Consider the following 23,203-nt stretch of genomic DNA (forward strand, 5'->3'; position numbering starts at 1 on the left):
GATTGATTGTGAATTGGCTGTTTCAGTTATCTGGATGCTTTATTGGTGCATTTCTAATTGAGTCCCTTGAAATAAAATTACAGAAAAACTACAGGATTGACGGGTTTTTAAGTAGACTGATCTTGCCCGTTCCCCACCTGTTGCTGCACACTGCTACAGTTCTTTTCATGAGATGCGCAACTTGTTGTTTTGAAATGTAAGACATTAGATCATCCCCTGGCTTTTTGTGTTAGTGTTGTGGTATTGTTCCCCTTAGGTAATATCTTTAGTGTATCGTAACCGGCCCATGCCTACCTTCGTTTGGCTGTCGTATAGAGAAAAGGTTCGTTGTAGATAACAGCAGGCTTGGACAAAATAACAGAGAAACATCTCAAGAGATCGAAACCAGTTCAAGTCTTCTGCTGCTTTTAAAATTCACCCCATTACTTCCATAAGAACTGTTATTCCTGCCAAACAAAGTCACTTTTATTCCTGATTTTATGTTAAACAACATGGATTGCTTTAACTACCTTTTAGGTTTTAGGTCTGCTTTCCAGTTTCTGCACTTTCCAGCTTTTATTTCTTTCGTTCTTTATTTGCATCTTCCCGCGTTGAGCTAAAGTCCTCCAGAGTAGGAACCACCGAGTGGATGCCTGGGTTGGGATCTAGCAGAGGGGAAAACGGAGAAACAGTAGGGGACTGACGTGCTGAGCAGAGGAGGGAGAGTTCTGTGCCAGAGACCTGTGAAATATGTTCCTTTATAGAGGATGTGTAATTTGCATACAGAAGATGTTCTTTTTTTTCATTTTGTTTTGTGAGTATGAGTGCGTCTATACGAGTACCTGGTGCTGGCTACATTTTAGCAAACACTTGGAGGTATTGTCTCATTGTAATATAATTAAAATGTTTTATACATAAACGTGTCGCTGTAATTTACTCATGTACGCAGCTGAGCAAAGGAGCAGGAAATTTGTATGAAGGCATTGAAATGTTATGGGGGGGGGCTTCCTGTTTGGTTTGTGCAGCTGAAATCTGGAATATCTGTTTTTAAAGGTGAGAGTGCAGCTACAGTCACAGAACCCAGAAACAAGACAGTGTTTTCATTTGTTTTATTGGAGCTTATCTAATCAAATAAGAGCTTTCTGAAATTTTACCTTGATGTGAAATCAAACATTGGAAGAATTGAGGATTTTCAAGAGATTTTAAAGTTTAAAATGACCTGAAGAAATTAAGAGTACATTTGTCACTTATTGTAACTTAAATCCAAGACCCAAAACGAAAAAAATCCAGTGAATTCAAACCTTAAAGGAATGCAGCCGTTGAAATCAAAACTAAACAATCTTCAGAAGAAGCTTTTAAAAGCAGAATCAGATGATCCAGTTTCATTATTGCACCTCAGACAGTCATAGTTACAGGCTGATCTTATTACACGATAAATCAGTGAAAATGTTGCTCATTCTAATAGAAGCCACTCTGTTGTGATTGTCAGTGTCAGCATAGGCATTTTATGCTTTCTAATGACCGATTTGGAGTTTGCCATTTAACTCATAACATAATGCTGTCCCCCCCCCCCCGAAATTTAAATTAACATTATAAACTAACAGGAAGCTGGACTTTCTGACAGCTAAAGCAGTAAAAGGTTTTATACAAAGACCTGAGATTTAACAAAGAACTGATAAACGAATAAAAGATAAATCTACAGTAAGTGCAAACAGGGTGAAGGCGTCATCGCTCTGCCATCAGACGTACTGCTGGGGCTTCTGTGGAGCGCTGGCGGCTGAAGCCAGAGTCTTGGCCGCCTCCTTGGCCTTCTCTGATGGAGGTTTCACGGTGTCTCTGAGCAGCCATTGGGGCGTCTCTCCTAACAGAATCAGAGGGAGGAAACAAAGGAGTGAGGGACATAATAAACTCACCTTCAAGTCAATAAACAAACACAGAAATATCCCGACATCTTCAGCCACAAAAATATTCATTCCCTCCGCTTTTTCTGTGTTGCAGTTGGTAACTTGAATATTTAACATTAAGAAGACCCAATAAAGTCTTAAAAAATGATTTAATTTTCAAAAAAGAATATTTCAATACTGAGAAATATGTGAAAATATATTCAACTACTGTTGTTACCGTCGTAGGGATGTGAATGCTTTTGTAAGGCACAGTTTCTTGTTATATTTTTTGGGTTTTTAAGCAAATCTAAAGATGCTTAAAAAACATTGTTGTTTAAGCATCTTGACTAAATACAATAGAAAGCAAGTACCAAAGATTTAACCAGCAATAAATAAGATTTGAAGAACAAATGAGACTCTAAATCCCTCATCTAAACATGTCAAACTTTAAAGGCTTTAATTTAATCCAAGTTCATTTCTGAGCCCTCTTATGTCTAGACAGCTGCCATCGGTTCTCTGTATAACGGACTCATGGGTGTCAGAAGAAGAGGTGACATAACATCAAGCACAGAGGAACTTAAACCAGCACACCCTCATTTGTATGCTGGTATGAACCGCCTGACACCGGATTCACTGCCTAGGGCTGTGGAGGATATTTGTGTCTGCCCTGACTGTGAACCTTCGACCTCAAGGGAGATCAACAAGCCTAACGAAGGCAGAGCGGACAGCAGAGACCCACCGACCGCTCTCCTCCAACCCTGCAGCACATCTCAGCTAAAAGGCAAATAGAAAAGTTTCAAGGTCATCTCAGTGTAGTCTACTTACTCTCATATAGCACCTTGCAAAAGTATTCACACCCCACCCCAAATTTATACCCGTTTTGGTACATTCCGACCTGTCATCTAAATCAACCTTTTTTGACTTTTACAATTACAGACGATTGGCCAGAAGTGGAACGTACAGTAACTAATTATAAGATAAAAACTATTTTACTTAATCTTTTTAATTTAAGCATTTAATTCTTGGGCTTTTTATTCTTTACATCACAAATAGAAAAGCAACATAAATGTGTTGCCTAGAAGTTAGTAAGGAATCAAAATAAATACAAAATATTATAAACCTGTATTTATAAAACCTAGAGCTCCTCCGACTAACTCCCTTAAAATCACATTAAAACTTGATGAATTGGGAACTTAAATTATAGTCAGACTGACTTAATCAGTTTGTTTTCATCAAGACACCTGAGCTGCGTTGATGGGGTCCTATAGCTCAGTGTGAAAAACAGCTGATCCTGCAGGCTGTTCTTACTTAAACATATAAGAAAAACTTACTTTGTAGTTGATAAAAGCTTGTTTTATTTTTCAATTGGGTCTTTGCAAAGCAAAACAGATCCCAACCCTATTTTATTCCCTAACAAATAAAATATTTTCATGTACACCTTGCAATGCACTCGTGGACCATTAGGGGTACCAGTACCCCTGGTTGGGAATCACTGATCTAAATGTTTTTAAACTTATTACATTTTATGGATCTGCACAAACCTTTGATGAAGTGAAATAAAATGTATAAAAGTAAAAACGGAATAAAACCAGATAATTTGACTTTATATGAAGCCTCTAAACACAGGTAGTACTAAAACATTCCAATACATTTAAATGTGTTGGAATGATGTGGTTGATGGCTACACCTCAATCCAATGGAGAATATCTGGTTAGATTCAAGTACTGCTATTGACAAGCAAAAAAAAGCACTTTTTCCTGCAGGAATTTGAAAAATCTCAGTCGCAAGTTGTTGCTGGCTCATTCAGCTAGAATCCCTGCAGAACTAACTCTAAGAAGTACAGGCTTGAAAGGGTTGAACAGCCAGGTATGCTGGAGTTTTGTTTATTTTTTTCTTCCTATTTTCTGTTGCTAAAGAATTAAACAAAATATCTGCAAAGTTTTAGGCATGTTCTGAAAATGCAAGGGTGCAAACTACAAAACAATCTGTATTTACCATAAGCTATGAAGCAACTAAGTATAAAATAGGAGGAGGTGAAAACTTTTCCTAGGCATTGTTTCATAGGTAGCCATGCTGCCAAGATTTACTTAGAAACATAAAACAAAAACAGCTTTTTTATGGAAATGAACTGAGGCTGTACCAAAGCAAACAACCTAGCAAGATTACTTCATCATCTATTAATTTAACCAATCCACAACAATGGTAATCAGGATCAGCGGTACCATGAAGCTGGTTATCAAGTTATCGCTAAATCAATCCAGCTTTAACTGATCATGAATCTGTGAACTATAAAGGGCAGATATTGACTTCATTAATCAGCTTCATCAGGGCAGTGGATACTTGACGGACAGCTTAACTGTATTTTTACTTGAGCTGCTCAGCATCTACGACGGCGTGCATGAAGCTGCTGGTTGTGTAATATTACATGGTCATACATGCAGCTTGTGTTACAATTAGGGCTGCATTCCTGCAGGTCGCACAGCAAACACACTGTTCTAGGATCTGACATGTATCCCAGTTCGCCCAATGAAAACCTATATTACTCAAATAGTCATAGTGATCTAAAGGATCTTTTCACAACTGGGGTTCTGATTTTTAGTTTCTTTTTATTTAGCTTCATAAATCAATTATACAAGAAACAAGTGAATCCCCGTTGTGTATAAGGGACATTATACAGGGGGGAAAACCCAGCGATCCTGCTTCATGGTACAGGCCTCTGACCCGACTTTTTACCAGCTGATTCAAACTCTGACCTGCTTTATTGAATTAAACACTCAAATAGAGCTGAAAAAATAAATTAGATTAATAAATAATTAACAGATTATTAAAATAATAGATAATCAAAAATTATTAAAATCATTAAAGTTAGTAATCAATTAATTGTTAACTGGAGTATAGAGACTGAAACTTACCTTTAGCTGACAGAGCAACACTAATTATACCAAAATTGTAATTTGATCTTTAAGATAAAAACTTATTCTTAAAAATAATAATTGAACTTTATTGATCTCACATTGGAAAAATCTACCTCTGCATTTAACCCATCCCCTTGGTAGTGGGCTGCCATCGTGGGGCGACCGGGGAGCAGTGTGGGGCCAAGGATCTTACTCAGAGACCCAGAGTTGCAGTCTGTGGGAGTGGGGCTCAATCTCAGAACATCAGGAGTCCAAGCTCTATGCCCTAACCAGTAGGCCGCCACTCCCCAATATGCCCTCTGTCAATATGCTCTATCCAGAAATCCTCAAGTGGAAAAGTTTTCGTTTCACCTGGTTTAACTTAGTAAAAACACCTTCTTTAAGGAACCTCTTGCTATCCAATTATTAGTTTATTAATAAAGAAAATAAACAGATTAATCAATTAGCAAAATATAGTCATTAGTTGCAGCCCTAAGAACCCTTGAACTTAGTTGGGACCTGTTTATTAAAGACGAGTGGGATTTTATATTCATAAAGTTTTATAAACATGCAGCATGGGAGGAGTGCGTTCAGGACACAGTGCTAGTTTTGCAACGTGCATTTTGCATCTAGGAAAAAGAGTTTAACTTTGGGGTAGTCTGATCCTCTTCTCATATGTTTACTGTGTCCTCTATCTGGCCTTCTTTTATATAAGCCTTTATACAGGTCTATATGTTTAATCAGGGCCAGATTAGTGGGGAGAACTAATATTTCTTCTACTAACAGATTCTCCCATGTGAGCAGCGAGACTCTGCAGCTCCTCCACAGTTACCATGATAACCATCCCCTAGCTGCTTCTCTGGTTAATGCTCCCACTGTTATATCCTGGTAAGTTTAAAGTCATCCCACACTCTTTAAATAACTGGTTGACGAGCTGATTAGATCTCTGTGAGTCTAAAATCTAACTTTGCTTCAAACCTATTTACAATTTAGCAAATTGTGGAAAAGTTCAAGGGTTGAATATCCTGCATTTTTTAAATTAATGTTACTAAGCTATTCGAGCTAAAGTGAATTTCTCTAAACTTGGGCAGAGATGATAATTTATCATCGGCAGGACAGAAACCAGATGTGGAGCTGCATGTTTAAAATGATAGAAAATTTAAATCTGACAATTTTTATTTGAAACAAATCAAGAAAGAAAAAAAAGACAGATCAAGGAAAACCTCATGCATTTATTTTGTTTAAATCTATCCCACCCATCACACTGTCCCCAACACGTTTCTTGACCTTAAAACCAGAATAACTGCGAACCAAACAACTAAAACATGTAATCTGGAATACTATGGCTGTGTCCGAAAGTCCGCCCTAATCACTATATATTTTAGATGAGTGTCCGAACGTCTAGTGAACGAAAAAGGAGTGGACTTGAAATTTCCCACAATACACCTTGAAAAGTAGTGATTAACCATGGTGACTAGACCATGCTTTGCGCAGAGAGCTCTCCTCTCAATTGTTGTCACAGCGGCCCACTGTCACTACCCGACAGTGGCGGCTAATAACAAAGATGGCACAGGCACCGCGGGGTGGAGGCAGAGTTACCAACAGGGAGCGGAAAGTAGTGATCATCTCTCAGAACGCTCAGTTAACTGAGCTCACTATTAAGTCCACTATATAGTTTCGGCTCTATATAGTGATTGAGGGATCTAGGGGTTAGGGCAGACATTCAAACATAGCCTTGGTGTGTTTCTAGGCTACGATTACAGAAAAACAACAAGAACTCCCCCTAAACTTTGAATCAAAACCTACTGAACAACAATGACTTTATTTAGGCCTTTTAATCTGAATGCAATGCAAACACTGTAACCATGCATGTTACCTCAATTAAATATTCAGGTCTCACTATAGTTGCTTCATGCAAAAGAAAAGTAGAATTATGAAATTGCGGGCACTTTTCCACAACAGCTAGCATTAATGCTAGGCCGCCCATGCTGCATTGAAACAAGCATTGGTTTTGATGTAATGAAGACCAAATAAAGACATTGTTGAAATTACTTTCTCTAAAGGACATTTAACTGTTTTTCATGAAGGTTTGAGGTTTCAGTACCTGAACTAGCCTATCTATTGTTTCAGGCTCATGTGACAACCATAGGCAAAGGCCAGCGGTGTCAGACTGTCGTCACCTCACCACCCACCCAACATACTCACCCCAACGCTCAGCCTGATGCCCAGTCCTGCAGAGCCATCAACAATGGGGCAATAAAACAGAATCACAACAATGGAAGAACTCCCTTTTAGACAACAGCAGGCTGCGGGTTCAGCACAACACAGGACTACCAACAGCTACATTATGAGTGATCAAAACAAAGCAGGTAACTGTTAGTAGCAGATTACATTGCTTTTTGTTTTGTTTTTTTAATCAAATTTACATTTTAGACCAGATTTTTTTTTCCTTTGGACTGAGTAAGAACAAAGAAAAGTTTTGTTGTTTTCTTATGAGTTGTTTGCACTTATTGCCTGTAAATAAGAAGCTACGCCTCCCTCTTGCCCTCATCTTGAGCTCAATGGCAGCGTACATACCCTGCAGATTGGACAGAGCGTATTCCAGCCCCTTCATGGCCTTCACCTGGTTGCTCTTGAAGCGGGCCAAGCCAAACTCCTAGGAAATCACACAGCAGGAAATGGTTATTAAATGGCTGTATCTAAGAAAAACATATTTGTCTGTGTCTCTGTCTGACTGGAGACATTTAGCAAAGCCTGGAATAATGACGCTGTATCTACTACAGACAGATTACAGCTTCTGGTGTTAATAGGGCTCACCCTGCTCTGCGGCCAAATGTTTAATAAACATTTAAGCATTTAATCATTCTTTATATAAGACCCCTTCACAGGTGAATTGAATTATGTACAGTGACTTGGAACAGGATTGTTGCCCCCTTTAAACCACAGCACGCCGAGTCTTTTGCACACTTTTTTTTAACAATGTCTTTCTTCAGGCGCTTTATTAAAGGCTATTTTCTTCTCATTACTAATTGTTCAACCTGAGCTGATGATTTCTGCAGCTCCTCCAAAGGTTACAATGGTTGATTCTCTGATATATGCTCCGTTCTGCTGGTTTGTCAGCAGCCAGACAGTCATATCTTGAAAAGTTTGCGATTGTGTCAGATGATGGATCAAACGGTTCTCTATGAGATATTCAAAGCATGCAATAATGTTTTTTTAACAACTTTATCTATGGTGCAGGATTATTTCAATTCAGTTTATTTATATAGTGCCAATTCACAACACACGTCATCTCAAGGCACTTTACAGTTCACCAAATCATACAGTCAAATGGATTCAAAGTTTTCTATCTAAGGAAAACCAGTTGATTGCCTTGACTCATTGACTCAAATACAATCCCTCACACTAAGCATGCTCGTAGCGACAGTGGAGAGGAAAAACTCCCTTTTAACAGGAAGAAACCTCCAGCAGAACCAGGCTCAGTGTGAGCGGCCATCTGCCGAGGCCGACTGGGGTTCAAGGAGACAGAAGCAGAGATACAAAAAGCAGCTGTGAAAGGCGGCCCCGACCAGGTAACACACAGCCAGACAGACGAGCTCTAAACCAACTCCCACATCAGAGGATGAAGAGAGCAGATCCAGCCAGTCACAGTCAGAGAGACAGGACACTGGAAAAACAGATAGATTAAGGCAAAAGTGAACCACAAGCTTATATTGTGATGTGATGGCCACTCACACTGAGTCTGGTTCTGCTGCAGGTTTCTTCCTGTTAAAAGGGAGTTTTTCCTCTCCACATGCTTAGTGTGAGGGATTGCAATTGAGTTAATGAGTCGATGCAATCAGCTGGTTTTGCTTAGATAGAAAACTTTGAATAAGTTTGACTGTATGATCTGGTGAACTGTAAAGTGCCTTGAGATGACATGTGTTGTGAATTGGCGCTTTATGAATAAACTGAATTGAATTGGGGTCAACTATTTTTATTCACCACTAGCTACACAGATATATAACTAGCTATATAAAGCTAAACAAGCGTGTTTTTAAATAATATGTACGTATTGAATGTGCCACATTCACAATTCAGTGACCCACAATAAGCTGATCTGCGTAAAGATGACACACACCCATGGGAAAAAACTGAAAAACAACAGAGTGAATGGTTAGTGCTTCATTAGAGCAGGTTTGTAGAGTTAAAATGATCATTTGTGCAATTTTTGTTTCTGAGGAATTACATATTTTTAGATCCTCCAGAGATCAACCATCTCTGCCATCAATCTCTGAATTGAACCAAAGCATTTTATTATTTTAGTGCTCAGTTAGTGCAGATGTGCACAGCTGTACTGCTGTGTTGTGCATGTGGGACATTATGCCCGTTTAGCATTATATAAGCTTGTGGTGAATGAAAATAGGGGACTCCAATGCACCCGTGGAGCATAATATATGCTCATGTTTCATTTTTGCAGTAATCCTGACACCATATTTACCCCGACCTCTCTGCTGTGCGCCTTGGTTTTTCAGGATGCTGTTGTGTCATTAATGTTCTCCAACAAACTAAAATGAATGAACTTAAACAGATATAAAATTCAATTTTTTTAAGGAACTCTTGCATCTAAACAGAACTCATAATAGCCCCTTCATACACAGAACACAATGGTTAAAAAAGGCGCATCTAGAGCAATCGACAAGGATTGTGCTGGTTATTCAGGTACAGCTGTAGCAACCTGAAGAGAAAAGCACCTGAATGGGTTTGGAGAAGCCAAAAATGCCTGAAGATATCCACGCCTCCCGTTTTAGTAGTGTGGTTGATGGCTGCTCCAACGAGTCTTGGAAAACACAACGCTCCTCCACAGACTAAAGGAAAGGAAACATTTATTGGATGAAACTTTCGTTAACACTGGGTTTCTAAACAATTTCTAAATCTAAGGGGCATTTTTCTTTGCTTTTACATGAAATGAGGCCTCACCATGAGAGTGGTGTGATTCAGGTTCCAGGTGTAGGTGGTTAAGCTTCTGTTGACGGGGTCCACGATGGAGTCCTCCACGATGTAAACGCAGCGAGACATACCAACAGGGAAGAACCTCTCCGCCCAACGAGGCAGCCGATTGGTCTTCATCAGCAGGCGTCTGGAGAGGAGGCGGTGGTCCGTGGTCACCTCCCGGTACAAAACGTCCTCGGTAAGGACATGGGTGCTGGGAGACAGAGACACGTTAACTATGGCTGCTTAGATTGACTTCAAACTGATCAGACAAATAGGTGAGAAAATTAATAAAATTATACATTTTTGGTATTATATTTTTCTAAAATAATTCAAATTATGTTGTTCCGATTTAGAATTGTATATATGTGTATGTATACACACACACATATATATATATATATATATATATATATAAAAACATGATGATATGCATTTTTCTGAATAGATCTAACAGGGCTGATCATAAAATATTTCTGTGAAGTCAAAAACTCTGGTAAAAAAGGGCAGAACAGTCTCAACTAAAAATACATCTTGGAAATAGTTTAAATCATGTTACAATATCCAACACAAAGCAGAGGTTTTCATTAGGGCTGCGACTAACGATTATTTTGCAAATCGATCCATCTGTCATTTTCTCGATTAATAATCAGATAGCCAAAGGGTCCTTAAAGAAGATTTTTCGCTAAATGAAACCAGGTGAAACTAAAACTTTTCCGCTTGAGGAGTTTTGAATAAAGCATACTGACAGAGGGCATATTGGGGAGTGGCTGCAGTTTTTTTTTTTATCTTAAATGCAAAATGTCTACATATTTCTTTGCCATTTTGATACAATTACTGATCTAAGTTGGTCACTCTGTCAGCTAAAGGCATATTTTACAGTTTCTATACTCCAGTTAATGATTAATGGAGTACTAAATTAGTTGACAATTATTTCAGTAATTGATTAATCCGTATAACTGTTTCAGCCCTAGTTTTCATTCAGGGTTTGACAAGGCTTAGTAACGGGGGACAAGTACTTAGAGATTTACTTCCATACAGAAACCCCACATTCATATCTTCAGCTAACACAGAGTACATGTCAGACTTAATAATATTACTTTAGCGATAGTTTCCAGGTGTTGCTTTATTGTATATCTCGTACCATGTCTTTCGGTTGTGCTGTTCTTTTTTCATCTTGTTGCAGGTGATGAAGCAGACTGAAAATGTTTTGTCATTGTCTCCTTTCTATCTCTTCCTTCTTTCATCTTTTCTATTTTTTTTTCCTTTCTTCTTCTGTTTTTCTGCTCTATTTAGATTGCAGTGTCCATATAAACTGTAAAACTCCCTGCATAATTATAATAAAGCAATTTATATGCATGAAACAAGTGAAACAATATGGCAATTGCCATACTGCTACACTTGTGAAAGTAAAATCTGTTGGGCTCTTTTTGGCATCAAGACAATTATTCTTATTGCCACATTGCCAGACAGGACACTGTTAAAAAAAAAAAAAAAAAAAAGTAACGGGGACAATTCTTCTTTTGCACATTATTTCTATTCATACAGTTTTTTAAACAGCAACAGTTAACACTGAAAAATCTTATTTTTAACTTGGGTTATTAATATAAAGACAGGTATGAGCTACATGTAAACACTATTACAAAGTAAAGTAAATCAATGTCTAATGCAAAAAATTGCGCAACTCAAGCTACAGTATAAATATTTATAATCATAGCTTCTCATATAACGTATTTGAAACTCTGTGGATCACAAGACAAGCAATAATAACACATTTTTCATTCTCATGAAAAAAATAAAAGTTGCAACAAGACCAGTTAATGCAACCATCAGTGCAAGTTAAACACACAGCAGTTTCAGGACACGGTGGCTTCTTAACATTTGCACATTTTTTGGATTAGTTTCAATACTGAACTGAAAGATAAAAAAAAAAAAAACTCTCAGACTGATTGGTTATCAGTTTGGAGAAATGTTTGCATGCTGCTTTAGTTGTTCTCACTCTTAGTGTTTCAAAGGTGACCCAGTCTGAACTTAATAATTGGAAATAAAAAAAAGTGGCTTGTGAGAAGGTTAAGATTGAAAAAGCTGATGCTTTTAGTCTGTTTAGATTGTGTGAATCATTTATTTTGCCTGCATTTTTTATATTTGTTTTGCTTCTATAGTATCTCCAATCCATCCTTATATTTGCAAAATGCTAAAAAACCTTTAATATTCTCATTTTGAGAGCACGAACCAGAACAGCTAATCTACCATCTGACCACCTAAAAACAATAAACGTGGTTTTACTTCTCTTCACACCTATTTTTCAGTTCTCTATTTGCATCAAGACTGAGTTCCTTATGCTTGTTTTCTGAAGTCATCAGTTATTCTCAGCGTGAATTTGAAATGCATCTTTATTTATTTTATTATCATTATAACATTAAACCCATGTTTGGCACCTTGTGTGCATTAAATTATATTCAAAGTGTTTAATATTTTAAGTTAGTGAACAGAATAAGTTTTATTACCATTTGCTGTGAACTGTATGAGGGTGTTAAGCCTAATAATCAGTTTACTTGATGAGTAATTTGAGCAGGCTTGCATGCATCCTAAAGAATTTGTTTAATTTCAAACAAAAAGGGAATATTTGATCTACAATAGCGCTCATGACTAAAGAAGCAAACTATTTATTTTTCTCTCAATGCTCGATTTTTCACTTACACAACAAATAGAGCAGCTTCATTACCTGAAAGGATTCGGGTATCTCTGCCAAAAAGCAGAGACAACATGGTCCCAGGTGCTTTTGATGTCTGTGGAGTTACAAAAATATTTGACCATATTTCTGCCACTTCGGTGAAAGATGATCTGAATCCTGACACCTGAGGTCCCTTTGTGTGATTTTGCAAAATAACGAGAAGCTGGAAAATGACTCCATCCAAATACTGGGACTGTCCTGAAAATGAGTGGAAAAAATATATGAAATTCAATATCAGAGAAGCAAAAATACATCAGATTCACCTTTGAGACAAAAGTTTAAATCAAACACAAAATGCATCCTAAAAGAAAACACCAAGCAAATCATAAAGACACAAGATCCAGTGTTTCTGGATTAAAAATGACAACCTGTCAGAAGGTATTTACCAAACCCAATAATTCTCAAGTACATATTCTAATCTAAAAAAACAAAAAAGAAGCTTGGAAAGATAAAACAGTGTAATTAATCTATAAAATGTGAATAAACTTCATGATTTGAATTCCTGAAATGACAAATATCTAACAATCTCTTACTTTCTTGAGATGTTATTGGATAACTTAAGCCAGTCTGGGCTATATTACACCAATATTTGATCATTTATCATAATTATTTCACTTGAATCATTTATATATTTAAGAGAAACTGAAGTAACGGTTAAAATGGTCACAGGTTCTCACTTTATCACCCCCAGCTCACATGACACATCCATAGCGACTTCTAAAAATGACCTGATATAATCAACCAAAAACGAGCCTAAACGCTACAGAAATGGTAACAGTAATGACCAGGTTCAGTTGTCATCTATTAATTCATCTTTGGCTCTTCTAATCACAACAAATGATTATAGACCAACCTAACAGATCGAGACCAAGGTTAATAAATAACCCAGCTTGGCTAGCCTAAAACCCCGACTGAACAAGCACCGGAAATCAGAAACTCTTACCTTTATGAAGTGCTAAATAAAAGCTACGTCGACTGACATTAATAAATTATATTTTTATAGCTTCAGGCCCCAAAATACGAAAACATTAGCTAATCAAAAGACATGATGCTAGTAGTGACTGAGAGGATAGACGTCATAGGGTCGTCGAAATAATACTATTTCCGGTTACTATTCAAAATAAAAGAACCTTTCTTTTATTTTCAAAATAAAATAACCTTTCTTTTATTTTGTTTTATTTTTTTTATGACATGGGAAAACCTCTCCATTCAATATAACCCTAACCCTGCAAACTAACATTAGAAAACAGATATTTATTTCAGCACACATACAGTGCATAAAAGCAAGACATTGCCCTAATGTCTGACACTGACTCAGAAACTGGAATTGACTTGATACAGGTCATACCGTTTTTTTTTATGAAAAAATCCGAGAGAGAGAGAGAGAGACAGAATATAATTTATTAAATTATTTCAAAGATGTTATACAGTAATGACTAAATATTATAAGCATACCACCAAATTTGTTACACACTAGCTTAACAGCCCAGGTGTTTTAGAGTGACTATAATTAAGTAATGATCTGTGGATTACACTTTTTTTCATATTCCCACCTGCACTTTTTTTCCACTAATTTAAATGTCTATAAATACACATTAACATCAATTCAACACACTGTAGTAAACAGATCATTGAAGGCAGAAGATGTATTTCAGTCTTCAATGCATTCAGTTACACACAGGTGCTTTTTCAAGCACTGTTTCATTCACAACACCTGCCCCATCAATGAAGAATCTGAATCAGAAATACTTTAATAATCCCAGGGTGAAATTACTTTTGTTACATTACTCAATCTGTAATAGAGTGACTATAGGACCAATTTGATATAACACAATGTCATACAATATATATAACTTGGGGGTCCCCGCTCCATCCAGCCATCAGTTTAGGGGTCCTTGGCCTGGAAAACGTTGAAGACCCCTGTCCCAGACATTTAATCAAATCATAAAATTTGAAGTGCACTTTGACTTTAAATGTCACATTTTAAGAAGGAATATGGGAAGAGGCTGGAAAGCAAACTTCAGAAAAACAAAACTTGAGATATGTGGTCAGGGATGAAGATCACATACTTGAAGCAGAAGGTTGATCAGACAGATGAAAGTCTGGACAGAGCCAATGAACTGAGCACCTTCTTCAGCAGGTTCAGTTCTAGAACAAGCTCAGCATCCCTTTCTCTTGTTCACAGACACATGGACATCTTGCCCTGCTCTGGTATTGACTCTCCTGCTTCTATTAGTTTGTTGTCAGCCAAATCAGAAGATGGAGCTGCTTCCTGTGCATTTCGCCTTTGTCTGTAGAAGTCAAGTAAAGAGGCAGTTGAGACTGGATCATAATAAGTTACGATTTTAAATCCTGTAGGCCAGAGCAGCTCTGTGGGATTCAAAAGCACCTCATTAACCATAGCCTCACCCAGGAGAGAGTTCCAGTGATGTAGAAGACCTCCTGCCTTCTTCCAGTTCCCAAGAATAAGCCAACAGTAGACTTGTAATTTACCAGCATGAAGGACATGCATGGACTTCTGTTGGTTCACCCCAGCAAGCAAACAAGCAGCTATCAGAACTCCCTTCTGTTTGCTTGTCACCATAGAGCTGGTGTTGAAGGTGCCATCATACACCTGCCTTAACAAACCAACTATCATTTAGACAAGGCAGAAAGCACTGCAGGGATTATGTTCTTTGATTTCTCCAATGCATTTAATATAATTCACCCTGACATACTTTCTGAGAAACTCCAGAAGACTCAGATGGAGGCATCAGCAATCACCTGGATCAAAGACTGCCTGTCAAACAAACCACAGTTTATTAGACTGAAATGTCAGCGGTCTAACCAAGTAGTCAGATATACATGATCACCGCTGGGGACAATATGCTGACCATACCTTTTAACTCTGTACACCATGCCTTTCAGGACCAGACAGAGTCCTGTCATCTGCAGAAATACTCGGATGACTGTGCAGTCATGGGGTGCATCAAAGATGGTCAAGAAGCTGAGTACAGTGAGCCGATTTATGGCTGGTGTGGAAATAATCCTCTGACCCTGAATGTGAACCAAAAAAGGGAGAGGATTGTAGATTTCAGAAGAGATTGAACAAGCTGGATTGTCTTACTGAGGACCATCTCCAGTAAGAGGTTTCACCAACTATGTATGGGGGAAAACAAATCTCTGTCTCTCTGTCAAACACACACTTTTCTAGGTATTAGAAAATATTAAGAATTTTTTTCCATATTAAACTTTATCTTATTTTCTAATGAAATATTTTGAATCAGGGACTGAGGTTTAGTTGTGAAGGTTCCAACCTGTGGATGCTCGTGAACAGATGGAATACTTAAGTTGTTTGCTTCATAGACATTGCTTTTTATACATTTTTTTAAGTTGACATCTAGCAATTAATCATTTATTGGGCAAGTTACTGTTTTTAATCACTTACATTCCCCTAAAAATGGAGTCCCCCCATCCCTCAATGAAGTCTAGAAGCCCAAGATCTATATCCAGACATTCAGCATGATACTGCAACATGGCTGTACCTCTTATTTTGGCATTTGACCAATTAGATGAGTGCTTTAATGATATATTACTTACTGTAAATTAAGTTGAAATAAAAAGTTAAGTCAAGAAAAAGGGGTAAAAAGCCAATTGAAAAGATAAAAGGTAAAGTAAAATAGTTAATAAGCCTAGTTAACAAATATTTTTCGGTTTATAAACTAAAAAATGTAAGTGCCAGTATCAGCATTAATGCCTCTAAGGTTATGTTGTACAAAAAAAAAATATGTGTTTCTTTCTCCCTCAGTGTTTTTAATGAATTTCTTATTATTTTTCTTAATATATTCGGACAAGTTGGCGTTTCTTGTTATTACATTGACATCCATTTCTGCAATCAACATATTTTTTTGAGTGTTACAAAGGTAATGAGGTCTTGTCCTGGATTCCAATAACACTACTGGCTACTGCTTTAATTTTCAAAGTATTTACTGAGAGGGTTAAAAAATAAAAGTTAAAAAAACAGTGCAGGGGTTACAAACACCTTAAGGCAGTCAAAGAAAAAATTAGACTGTTTTTATTGTTTTGATCTCTTTTAATGTTGGTGTATTTAGGTGAAAACAGATGCTTCTACTTATGCCATCCTGTATCCCACCCATAACATCATCGTTACCTCTCACTGTCCAGTAGGTGTCGCTCTCAGGTGTGTCACACCATTCATTTTCTCTCCGTTGCCTTCTTGTGCTACTTCCGGTTCCCCCTGGCCCGCTAAGGGAAGTGTCCTCCATAGTGTCATTGTAGGATTGTTGAGGTTGAACGTTTAGGGACAAAAATGTCTGGCTACACACCAGACGAGAAGCTGCGCTTCGACCAGCTAGTGAAGCTCCGGAGGCAGTGGCTGAAGGACCAGGAGCTCAGTCCCAGAGAGCCCGTGCTTCAGGCTAAACCTCCCGGGGCGGTCGCTAAGTTCTGGGCCGGGTTTCTGGAGCCGAAGAGCTTGTGGAGGCTTTATGTGAGTCCAGACGAAAACACTTTATTATTATGTTAGATGTTATCGGAACTTGGAAGTATTTGTAAAGAGATAAATATACGTAATTAAATAATTTTCGGCCATTTTGAAATATTTACGTAAATACATTCATACAAACACATTCGGGTATGTTGTAATATTGTCACATCGTCACTCTTTTATCAGTTTCCTGAATTTTATTTTATTAAATTATGAGCATTTCTAATCTTGTATTTCCAGCACCCATCCTCTCTTTGAAACTCACTGAGATCAAAGGCAAAATATGTCATTAAAAATAAAATCCCCTTTTGCAGAATATCACAAATTATGTGCAGGTTATGTTACATTAACAGGTAAATTTAATACATTTCTATTGTTAATCAGGTTTATTGGCGTCATGCTACAAAATATAACATCTTTTGCTCTAAAAAAGCTCCATAGGAACATTTTGAATGGATAAATTAAATTATTATTTCATGGTTTTATCCTAATTTAACACTTAATCATTGTTTGATGTTTTCTACTTCAAGTGTAGAAAACCTCTAGTGTGTAAACTGCCAACCAGGACCTTTCTCTGTACTTCAGAAATCTGGTAAATTTAGGAATAGAATAGAGAATCCCTTTATTGTTCCACAATGAGGAAATTGTGGTGAATTGTCCTTGAAAATGTAGACAAGTTATAATTACCTTCCACATACAGACAACATAAAATTTCATAGAAACAGTGTGCTTATACAGATGGAGATACAAATGCGGCTCACATCCTAAAGCAAAGTTGTTGTCCCTCCTGGAAATGGAAGAAAGGGGGGAAGTGAGGAGGCAGCTGGTCAAAAGAACTGCAACTTCCTTCAAAAAACTGTCACAGTTTTAGTTTTGTCACTAATGTAAGTTTGAAAAAAAATGAAGGCTCCATGCCCTAACTGCAAGAAAGTACACATATTGTGACTAAAAAACAGCAGTTTTCTCCCAGCCACTTTGATTAATTGTTAACTGGAGAATAGAGACTCTAAAGCAGCTAACCCTAGCTGACACAGCACTGCACTTATAACAGTAATTATACCAAAATTGTACAAAAACGTATAAATATTTTGCATTTAAGATGGCAAAAACTACTTTGTTTGTCAATATGATCCATCCAGAATTCCTCAAGGGGAAAAGTTGCAGTTTGACCTGAAAAATTCTCTTGTTTTGGAACATTTGCTATCCAGTTATTGATCAAAAAAAATAAAGAACAGATTAAACGATTAGCGAATTATCATTAGTTGCATCCCTTGTTTTGGGATTCTCTTCTTTGGAGCAATAAATGAAACCTGGAACTTTTTGGCACTGTGTCTCTGCAGTTGATTTGGAGGAGGATGAGTGAAGCAAAAAGTAAAAAGTACACCATGCCCCAAGTGAGGCATGGTAGTGACTCAATTATGCTCTGGGCTGCTTTGCTTCCTTTGATTCTAGAAACCTGCAGCTTGTAGGGGGAAAGATGGAGTCTCTACAGGTTTAAAGATCGACCCATAAAGATTTTTTAAAACTGATACTGATTAATTTTACGTCTGTCTATCCGACCCCAGATATGGTTGTTGATATTTTTTGAGAGGTCATTGCCTTTCCCTCCCCCATTTACAAGATAAAAATGAAACAATGCTACACAAGTCTAAATTTGAACAAAAGAACATATTTCTTAACAAGTCAAAAAAACAAAAAACTAAAAAATGTATTTCCTACTGTGAAGGCTGCATTGCCCGTGCACAGAAATAAGAAATAAGCTGTTGGATAGTCCTGTCAGAACGGACTCTGGAAAACCAAGGTTTTAAGGTCATGATTTAAAGTCTGGAGTGAAACATCTGCATTCTTGTAGATCAAATTAAAACGGTAATATTGAATTGAAAAAATCTACTTTGAATTTTGGCAAATTCATTCAACCCTGTCTGGACAATAAAAGGATTCTAAGCTAAGGTCAAACAAGGTCTGGTTGCCTGACCTAAACTGTACAAAAACACTAGTGATATTTGAGAAATTTGGACTGAATTTAAATATAAAACACTGACTACCTTCAGGCTTCAGCAGTGGGATGTGTTTCCTTTAGGAATGTTGGTAGTATTCTCACAGAAGGTACTTGTAATGTTAATGGTGTTAAACAGATAAAATCTTAATATAAAAGAAGCTCTCAATATTCAAATTGTTTTACCTTCTACATATCAAATGCCCACTGGGGGTATAAAACCTCAGCTTAAAAGAAAATAAGTAATCATAAGTTCTGAACGGATTTGATCATATTTCTGTGTTGTTGTTTTTTTTTTTGCAGACCTACAAAGCGTATAAAGGTGGAGTTTTCACTTTGACACGGCTTCTGATTCCTGCCTGGATTGTTCACTACTGTGTGAAATATCATATTGCTGTAAGTTTATAGATATTATTACATCTCTGCTTATTTATTTATTTTTTTTATTGTTTCTTATTTGAACACGCATGTAGAGAGAGAGCGAAGTCTCCTTCCAGTGAACTAAATATTGCTTTTAGGCATGCAGAAAAATATATATACCTTCAAAATGGTCAAATTTGAGAAAAATAACAATCTGGGATTGTAATATAAAATGACAAGGTTTGGTCACATGCTCTTTTCTCACTGGTTTTTTATTACTGGAAACTCAAACTGATGTAAATAATGATCTGAAGAATCATTTCTTAGAGCAGCACACACAAAAAAATCTATCTATCTATCTAGATATAGATATTTATATTCAATATTTATGTTTTTTCTACAAGTATACTACATAGATTCAATTCTTTTAATAAGATTTGAGTAAAGTAAAATATTTCAGTTACAGCACTTTCTTTGCATGCATTAGTGAAAGTTTAACAAACACTATTAAATACTTCAAGATGGACGTGAAGACAATCAACTGATGAGGCTAGTAGCATATCTATATTTTAGGGGTTTGTGTCCAACTACCAAAATGATTTTTTTGTAACTAAGCTACAAAGTCCTTGGAGGAGGAGACTTCAGTTAGCTGAAAAATGCTGTCCTGTCGAGGTACAGGGCAGGTACATTTAGGTAGCTGATTATCGTTGATACTGAAGGTTGTGCAGCAGAAAATGGCGTCAGAGTAGGGTCAGTGGACTTCCAGATGTCTGAGGCCTCACTGCCTTTGTAGTTAGAAAATCAAAAGAAAGGGATCACAATAGGTCGTTGGAGGAAAAAAAATCATTAATACTTTATCCTTAGCAGGATAAAGTATGCACATAGCAAACAAAGATGAAGTGACATCTTGCAGGCTACATGAACAGTTGAGAAGGATGAGAGGTGCGTGAATCATATCTGAGCATTAGTGAGTGTGCATATGTGTGCCAATTAAGTCCATGAAGCACTGTTCCCAGGGTCAATGTCCTTGAAATATGTAACAGTAAACAAAATAAAAAAAATTGGCTGAGTTAATCACAAACCACCCATAATCACTGAATTAGGCTAAACCAGAATGTTCAGAGTGAAAATTGAAAAGCCGAACCAGACTTCATTGCATTAAATATTGCAACTTTCTTTTCTTTCCACTTATTTTTTCAATACCTATAATGTGTAAAAAAATAAAAAATAAAAAAAGAGAAAAAAATTATTTTGTTAAATCAATATTATCTAAGTAAATGTATTGTATTTATTTCATTATGCAAGGATTATGTACAGCAAGTTTAAGTTAGAAATGTAACTTTAAGCACATCGCTGGTTTTTAAAACTTTGAGTTTGTTTTCAGGGTAACTTGTGACTTTCAAGTTGGTCCTGATTATCTATTATAGCTATGTGGCCGTGTTCACTTTGACTTTTATCATTAAACGTTATTCTTATTAGTGTTATTGGTAGGTGAATAAAACCTTTCCTGATCAGGACAGATACTAATTAATGCTGCCTTCTTTCTTCACAGCAAAGACCTTATGGCATTGTGGAACTAAAACCCAAGCTTTTCCCTGTAAGTATAAATTATTCGGACTTGTTGACACTCGTTTTTAGATGTTACATGTGGACATCCTTATTTCTTTAACTGTGACCTCATACTCCTACTTTCTGAGTCGTTGTTTTATTTTGTTCTCAGGGTGACACCATTCTGGAGACGGGGGAAGTTGTTCCTGATCTCCCTGAGACCCATGGCCATCACTGAACTTTGAATAGTTAATTCATTTCATTGAGTGTTTGTTGTAAAAACTGTATATTCCAATAAAAACTAAAATATGGCTTTAATGATTGATGAAATGTTTGGTGATTTTTGATTTAATAGTTATTCTTCATCTCTCTTTTAAACAGCAGTTTAGCAGTTTTAATTTATAAAGGTTAGGTAAAGTATGGGGGCAATATTGGAGGTGAATGTTTTTTTTTTTTTTGGTTATTAACATGTAATATTAACGAGACATATTTTTGGTTTACTTTGCACACAGAATTGAAGTTGCTTCATCAAACTTATTGATGCTATTAGTAATTGTGTTTTATTTTGCTGGATGCAGCATCGGATGTGATGGTTTTCTTGCATGGAGCATCTTTAAGTGACCTCACTTAATCTGTCTGTAATTTCCACCTAGGTCTTCAGGAGGTCGCTCTCTACCATCAATGCTAGTTTTGGCTTGTTATTTTGGAAGACGGAGCAATGACCTAAACCTACTTAAGCTGCAGACTGCCTTCAAAATGTCATCTTCGCTAATCATGATTCTTGATTGACAAGGTTCTCATACACAGATGCCGCCCAACATGCTTAACAGTTTTTTTGTATTTTAATTAAAGGTCTTTTTCTTAAACAGAATAAATTTATTAAAGCTAATCTCATCTGAATAAAAGGCATGCTTCCAGTATGCATAGTTTTTCTAATAGATATAGTTTAGCTCCTAAGATGGCTCTTTTACAGATTAAGCTTTTCTTCAAGGTTTCAGTCCTTTCTTGCGCAAAGTTTCAAGACTGTATAGTATGATTGCTTACTTCCCAGGTTTGTTTTATGCCCTTGACTCTTAATCTCCTGATCTTAATCTCCAGTAACATTTATAATCCTACTTCTATTTTGTAAATTAGGAAAAAACGAATTTCTTTTTATTGTGTATATATATATAAATATATATATATATATATAGCGGCCTTTAGCTCATTTGCATTGTTGGGTCTGGTGTCTTTCAGCTTCTTCTTCACAATACCCCACAAATTCTCTATGGGGTTCAGGTCAGGGGAATTGGCAGGCCAATCAAGGACAGTAATACCATGGTCAGTACACCAGTTACTGGTGGTTTTGGCACTGTGGGCAGGTGCCAGATCATGATGGAAAATGAAATCATCTCCATAGAGCTTTTCAGCCGATAGAAGCATGTAGTGCTCTAAAATCTCTTGGTACACAGCTGCATTTACTCTGGACTTGAAGAAAGACAGTGGACCAACATCAGCAGCTGACATGGCTCTCCAAACCATCGCTGACTGTGGGAACTTCACACTGGATTTCAAGCAACTTGGATTTTGCGCCTCTCCAGCCTTTCTCCAGACTCTGGCGCCTTGACTACCAAATGACATACAAAACTTGCTTTCGTCTGAAAAGAGGACTTTGGACCACTCTGCAACTGTCCAGTGCTTCTTTTCCATAGCCCAAGTCAGACGCTTCTTCCGTTGTCTTGAGTTCAGAAGTGGCTTGACCATGGGAATACTATTGCTACTGTAGCCCATTTCCCGGACACATATGTGAACAGTGGCTTTTGATACCTGTACTCCAGCTTCAGTCCACTGTCTTTGAAGCTCCCCCAAATTCTGTAAGGGGCTCTTCTTCACAATGCTGTTAAGGCTGCGGTCACCTCTCTTGGTTGTGCAGCGTTTCCTGCCACATTTCCACTTCACACACTTGACACACTTTTTGTGAATGTGCTTTGAAACTGCACTCTGTGAACGGCCTTCTCTTTGAGAAATTTCTTTTTGTGTCTTACCCTCCTGATGGAGGGTGTCAATGATGGTCTTCTGGACAGCAGTCAGATCAGCAGTCTTCCCCATACTTGTGATTTAGTTTACTGAACCAAGCTGAGTGTTTTTCAAGGCTCAGGAAACCCTTGCAGATGTTTTGAGTTAATTAGACGATTCAAGTGATTGGTTGAATAGCCTACTAGTATACTTTTTCACGATATTCTAATATTTTGAGATAGGATATTTGGGTTTCTTAAGCTGTAAGCCATAATCAGCTATATTAAAACATTAAAAGGCTTGCGATATTTCAGTTGATTTGTAATGAATCCAGAATGTATGACATTTCATGAATTT

At 37.1% G+C, this 23,203-nt stretch overlaps 2 protein-coding genes across 4 annotated transcripts; one reads left to right on the forward strand and one right to left on the reverse strand.

Moving 5' to 3' along the window:
- Positions 1-1,071: 1,071 nt before the first annotated feature.
- Positions 1,072-13,556, reverse strand: LOC119796252 (PRELI domain-containing protein 1, mitochondrial-like). 3 transcript variants are annotated; one of them, XM_038304727.1, is made up of 7 exons: positions 13,139-13,185; positions 12,453-12,659; positions 9,716-9,941; positions 9,490-9,603; positions 7,334-7,412; positions 6,962-6,987; positions 1,072-1,840 (listed from the first exon to the last, which is right to left on the reverse strand). In XM_038304727.1, the coding sequence occupies exons 1-7, from the start codon at positions 13,168-13,170 to the stop codon at positions 1,805-1,807; spliced, it is 720 nt and encodes a 239-aa protein (XP_038160655.1). In that variant the 5' UTR covers positions 13,171-13,185; the 3' UTR covers positions 1,072-1,804. The 3 variants fall into 3 exon arrangements, with proteins under 3 accessions (XP_038160655.1, XP_038160656.1, XP_038160654.1); XM_038304728.1 differs by lacking the exons at positions 6,962-6,987; positions 13,139-13,185 and adding an exon at positions 13,405-13,556; XM_038304726.1 differs by lacking the exon at positions 6,962-6,987.
- Positions 13,557-16,676: 3,120 nt separating this feature from the next.
- On the forward strand, positions 16,677-21,169 carry ndufb6 (NADH:ubiquinone oxidoreductase subunit B). Its single transcript, XM_038304732.1, has 4 exons — positions 16,677-16,950; positions 19,247-19,339; positions 20,856-20,900; positions 21,024-21,169. The coding sequence occupies exons 1-4, from the start codon at positions 16,771-16,773 to the stop codon at positions 21,087-21,089; spliced, it is 384 nt and encodes a 127-aa protein (XP_038160660.1). The 5' UTR covers positions 16,677-16,770; the 3' UTR covers positions 21,090-21,169.
- Positions 21,170-23,203: the final 2,034 nt, after the last annotated feature.

The sequence above is a fragment of the Cyprinodon tularosa genome, unplaced genomic scaffold (assembly GCF_016077235.1).
Source record: "Cyprinodon tularosa strain WSP-4 unplaced genomic scaffold, ASM1607723v1 ctg540, whole genome shotgun sequence".
Taxonomy (NCBI): domain Eukaryota; kingdom Metazoa; phylum Chordata; class Actinopteri; order Cyprinodontiformes; family Cyprinodontidae; genus Cyprinodon; species Cyprinodon tularosa.